This window comes from Alligator sinensis, unplaced genomic scaffold, assembly GCF_000455745.1.
Source record: "Alligator sinensis unplaced genomic scaffold, ASM45574v1 scaffold628_2, whole genome shotgun sequence".
Lineage (NCBI taxonomy): Eukaryota > Metazoa > Chordata > Crocodylia > Alligatoridae > Alligator > Alligator sinensis.
This window is the reverse complement of record NW_005841833.1, coordinates 4566160-4570203: the sequence shown is the minus strand read 5'-3', so window position 1 is coordinate 4570203 and position 4044 is coordinate 4566160. Positions and strand designations below refer to the sequence as shown.

Below are 4044 nucleotides of genomic sequence, written 5' to 3'. Positions count from 1 at the left end.
GTCCCCGACTCCGATCCTTGCCGTGGATTTATTACCAAAACAGCCGAAACGCACCAAACTCAGGTTGTTCGGCGCCGAAGCTTGGTGTAAACCTAAAGGGGCGGAAAGCGGGAGGGATTAACTCCTTGGAGCCTTCGGAACGAGCTTTACCTGAGTATATTTTCAGTGATGATATCCATGAGCTCTAGCTTGGGCCGGACAAAGAAAATAATGTTCTTGACGTCGGCTGCGGGCAGGCGGCCGGGCTTGAGGGTGAACATCTTCTCCACCTCGTGTTCCTGCGGGGAAACGAAGCGCTGAGCAGCTGCTGCCGCCCGCCCCCGTCCCTCCCGCATCCCCTCCTTCCCGCGGCGGGCTGGGAAAGGGGCGGGCGGCCCCGCGTTTACCTTGAGCAGCGAGTACTGCGCGATGAGGCCGAAGGGCCCGGTGAGGTACTCGTCCCACACGATGGCCTGGGGGGAGGGGGGGGAGAGAGGAGAGGAGCTGTGTGAAGGGCAGGGCAGGCAGGAGGCGCCGCCCGTGAGGAGGGGAGCGGCGGCGGCGCGGCGCCCACCTTGGAGCCCGCGCACTTGTCGAGGAACTCGCGCAGTTCGCGCCGCCCGGCCTCCCGCAGCGCCGTCAGGTCGGGCCACGTGACGCCCGCCCTGCCCCCCCTGCTGCGCATGCGCGCCGGAGTCGCGGGCCGTGCTGCTCACCCACGTGGCCCTGCAGCCGCCCGCACACCTGTGAGATGTCTTAGGCCGCAGGGGTCGGGTCAGCATCCTGCTATGGTGTCCTTTGCTGCCCGTTCACGTGGGAGCTGGACACCAACCAGCAGCCTTTCAAGCACTAATTTCAGGGCTCTGCACAGGTGGCTGGTGTAAAGTTTATTGCGTGATGCATGTAAGGAGTGGTAGGAGCCTGAGCTGCCGGGGGGAAGAAGAAAGGAGGAAAGGAGGCAAGCGACACAGCAGTGACAATAAACATTTATTCAGGAAGATACGGGACATGCCGTTCTTCCCGTGAATACTGATTCCCTGCGTTCGTTCCTGTTGTTACTATAATACATTCGTTGCCCAGGATTTAAAATGACTACAGAAGGTTTACTTTATACTATAGGCCAAATACGCAGTTGATCATTTCCAGAAAAAAAAAATACATCAAAGGCATATATATACAGTTGTAGAAGAGTCAATCCCAGATCTATGGTACAGGTAGCAAGGAAGATACAGTACAATTTGTTCTTTTTACATACACTAGAAGACATTCAAAAGAAGATTTAAACCAAACTGAATCAGTGGTTTAAAGCCACTTTGTTCCACGCTTGCTCGTGTTTGAATCGCACCTTACTAGCAGTAGCCCCCCCCACCCCGAAACAAAACGTTAGCTGTCCATGTAGTGGACGACTAGCCAGAGCGTATCACTATTCCATCAAGTTAGATTTCTTCACCCCTTGTTTTTGGTTATAACAAAATCCACAACTGGTAATTTTCCATGATACATTCATCTGAAAATAAAACAAAAACTGATCCTGAAATAACCTGTTTTTGAGATGGACTTGACTGAAAACCTGCTATAGAAGAAGGCAAAATTGCTGGAGAGATTCTCACAAAAAAAACTCTCCCCCAATACTGAGGTGGTTTGGTTTACTTGTTGACTTCCAAGTAAAGCAATGCAGTCACGCTGTAATGTTTGTCCCATAAACAGGTCGCGTGAGGAATTGAATACAATTTAAAAATGTGAAAGAAGACACTTTTTTCCAAAATATAAATTTTAATATATATTTATGTATATACACACACACACACACACACACACACACACACTGTATAGAGCAGAAATAATGTAAAAAAGGGATGTCACACAAACTGCAGTAAGTGTGCACAGCATAGTTTTCTAATAAATCCCCACAGTAGCTTATGTTTTCTTACCTGTCTCATGATTTTAAGTCTCACACTGTAACCAAACTGAAATCAAGGCACTACTGATAGGTAGTGCAGAGCTCGTGTTCTTTGATCAAGAGCACAGTAAAATAGTTAATGAGCAGATGAAAAATAAAGATGAAACATTTCTCAACTCATTCCAGTGTCAAAAGCTTAAAAATCTAAATGTACAAATGCAGTCTTAAAATGTTTTAGTGCAAATATCAAAATTAACAGCATAATTTTAAGGTATTTAAATAAGCTTTACCATACTATAGTGCTTTGCTCCTATACCTTTTTCCCATAGGATAATGTAACAGTGTAGGGGATGCTTCTTTTTAAAGATGGGACAAAACCAAAAGTTGGGAAATAAATGGCAAAAAGTCATCTATTAAATTATTTATTTATATTTCACTTTAGTTTATTATGGGGAATAATAAGAGTATTTGTTAGCAGAGGATCAACATATCTATAGGTTTGCTGATTCCGGAGTAGGTGGGGGTCAAGAGCCATTGTCCCTTTTCCTGATGCCTGCGCATACAAATGCTGGTGGTGTAAAGTGTCCAATTAGTGCATACAAACGAGGTTTGCTTTCCTGGCCTTGCATTGGGTTAGAAGGTCTCATCATCGTTGCAATTGGTTGTCCAGTGCCCGAACACCTCGCAGATGTCACAATAGGGGCGCTCTTCTTTTCTGCTGCCATGATAAGTTGAATGGGGAGGCTCATCTGACACCTGCGCCTGAGTTGGACAGTCTTCTGTGTCGTGGAGGTCAAAGCAGTCACAAATGTCACAGAAGAGGCGAGGTTTCTTCTTTGACAGGCTTTCTTCCTCGCTGTAAGATCAACATTAGCACAAGTTAGGTTGGATATTCTCTTAATATAGGAGGAGTGAGGGGAAAAACCCAAAGGGTTAGTTGTTTTGTGCTGCTTAAAAACCAACAGGGTATCCTATGGACTGCAAGCAGCAGAAAGAATCAGTGCCTTTCAGAAAAAGATGCTGGAATTGCTGTTCCCCATGTAGTGATAACAATTTACCTTAGTCATTGAATTGTTGCAGTTTTCATATGCACAAATATAAACCCACCGTTTCAAAGCCACTCACGTAAATTGGTGGAAAAAGAGAGAGGGTATGTTAGCCTGGTTTGGAGGGGGCCAGGCCCACATTTGGGTGCGATAGCAAATGAAGGTGTACTAATATGTCCCCTTAACCTCTGTCTAGCCACCCAGGTCATGTAAGGAAGCTATGCTTGCACTGCATGCAACAAGGCTCCTCTGTTAACAGACAGGCTCACAGCACCAATTGCTAGTGCTACCAGCAAAGCTCAACCCAAATCAATTTTCCACATAATATTTATACCTGTCATAATTATTTATCTCCTCCTCGTTGCCATTGAGAGCTGCTTCAGACATTGTTTCCACCTTCAGCTTCAATTCTTCATTTTTCCTTTGAAGATCCACTATCACCGAATTCAGGAAATCAATCTGGGGAGTTTAGAATAAAAGAGAGTGGGATTTAGGATTGCACGGTACAGCAAACACTAGTGAAAAGAGACTGCAACATATCAACATGCAGCACAAACATGGCATCTGAAAGCCATAGAAGAGTTGCATTTGCTTTTCCCCTTTAAACAACTACAATGGCACAAGGCAAGGGCACAAGGTTGGGCATCAAGAGGGGAAGCTTACAAACCAGTAGCAGCTCGCGGAGCATGCTTGAGCTGTCAGTGTAAATTCTGACTGGGGACTCAATAGTTTCCACCCAACAGTTTGAAACAAGTTGGTGGACAAGTGCCTGTAGCACAGATCATCTTCTATGTCAGCTGCTGTTGGAAGCTGTTTCAACAGGACTACACTACTAGTTCCTACAGGAAATGGGGAGCAGCATGAGGGAAGCCTAAATTACAAATGTCCATGTTGTACCTATTCTACCATATGGACAGAACATCAATTTCCAGACCAGGCTTCTCAGATTTCCAGGAAATCTGATGAAGAAAGAAAATAAATTCACTATTGATAACCCAGGGAACAATAACAAGTGGACCAGAACATGGTGTTCTGTTCTGTCCTGATACAACCCCACTTGCAGAAAAGTGAGGACTACTAAGACTGCAAACAAACTGAAGTGTTCATGTTATTTGTCTC

General features: G+C 45.6%; 1 protein-coding gene across 1 annotated transcript in view; it reads right to left on the bottom strand.

Moving 5' to 3' along the window:
• The window catches only part of VPS33A (VPS33A, CORVET/HOPS core subunit), an 11826-nt gene extending 11162 nt beyond the window's left edge, over nt 1–664 (bottom strand). Inside the window, exons 1-3 of the mRNA XM_006015258.3 lie at nt 554–664; nt 387–452; nt 151–278 (exon numbers count right to left, since the gene is read on the bottom strand). Coding sequence (XP_006015320.1) covers nt 151–278; nt 387–452; nt 554–664 — 305 coding nt within the window. The remainder of the gene's footprint in view (nt 1–150; nt 279–386; nt 453–553) is intronic.
• Between the last annotated feature and the right edge of the window lie 3380 nt (nt 665–4044).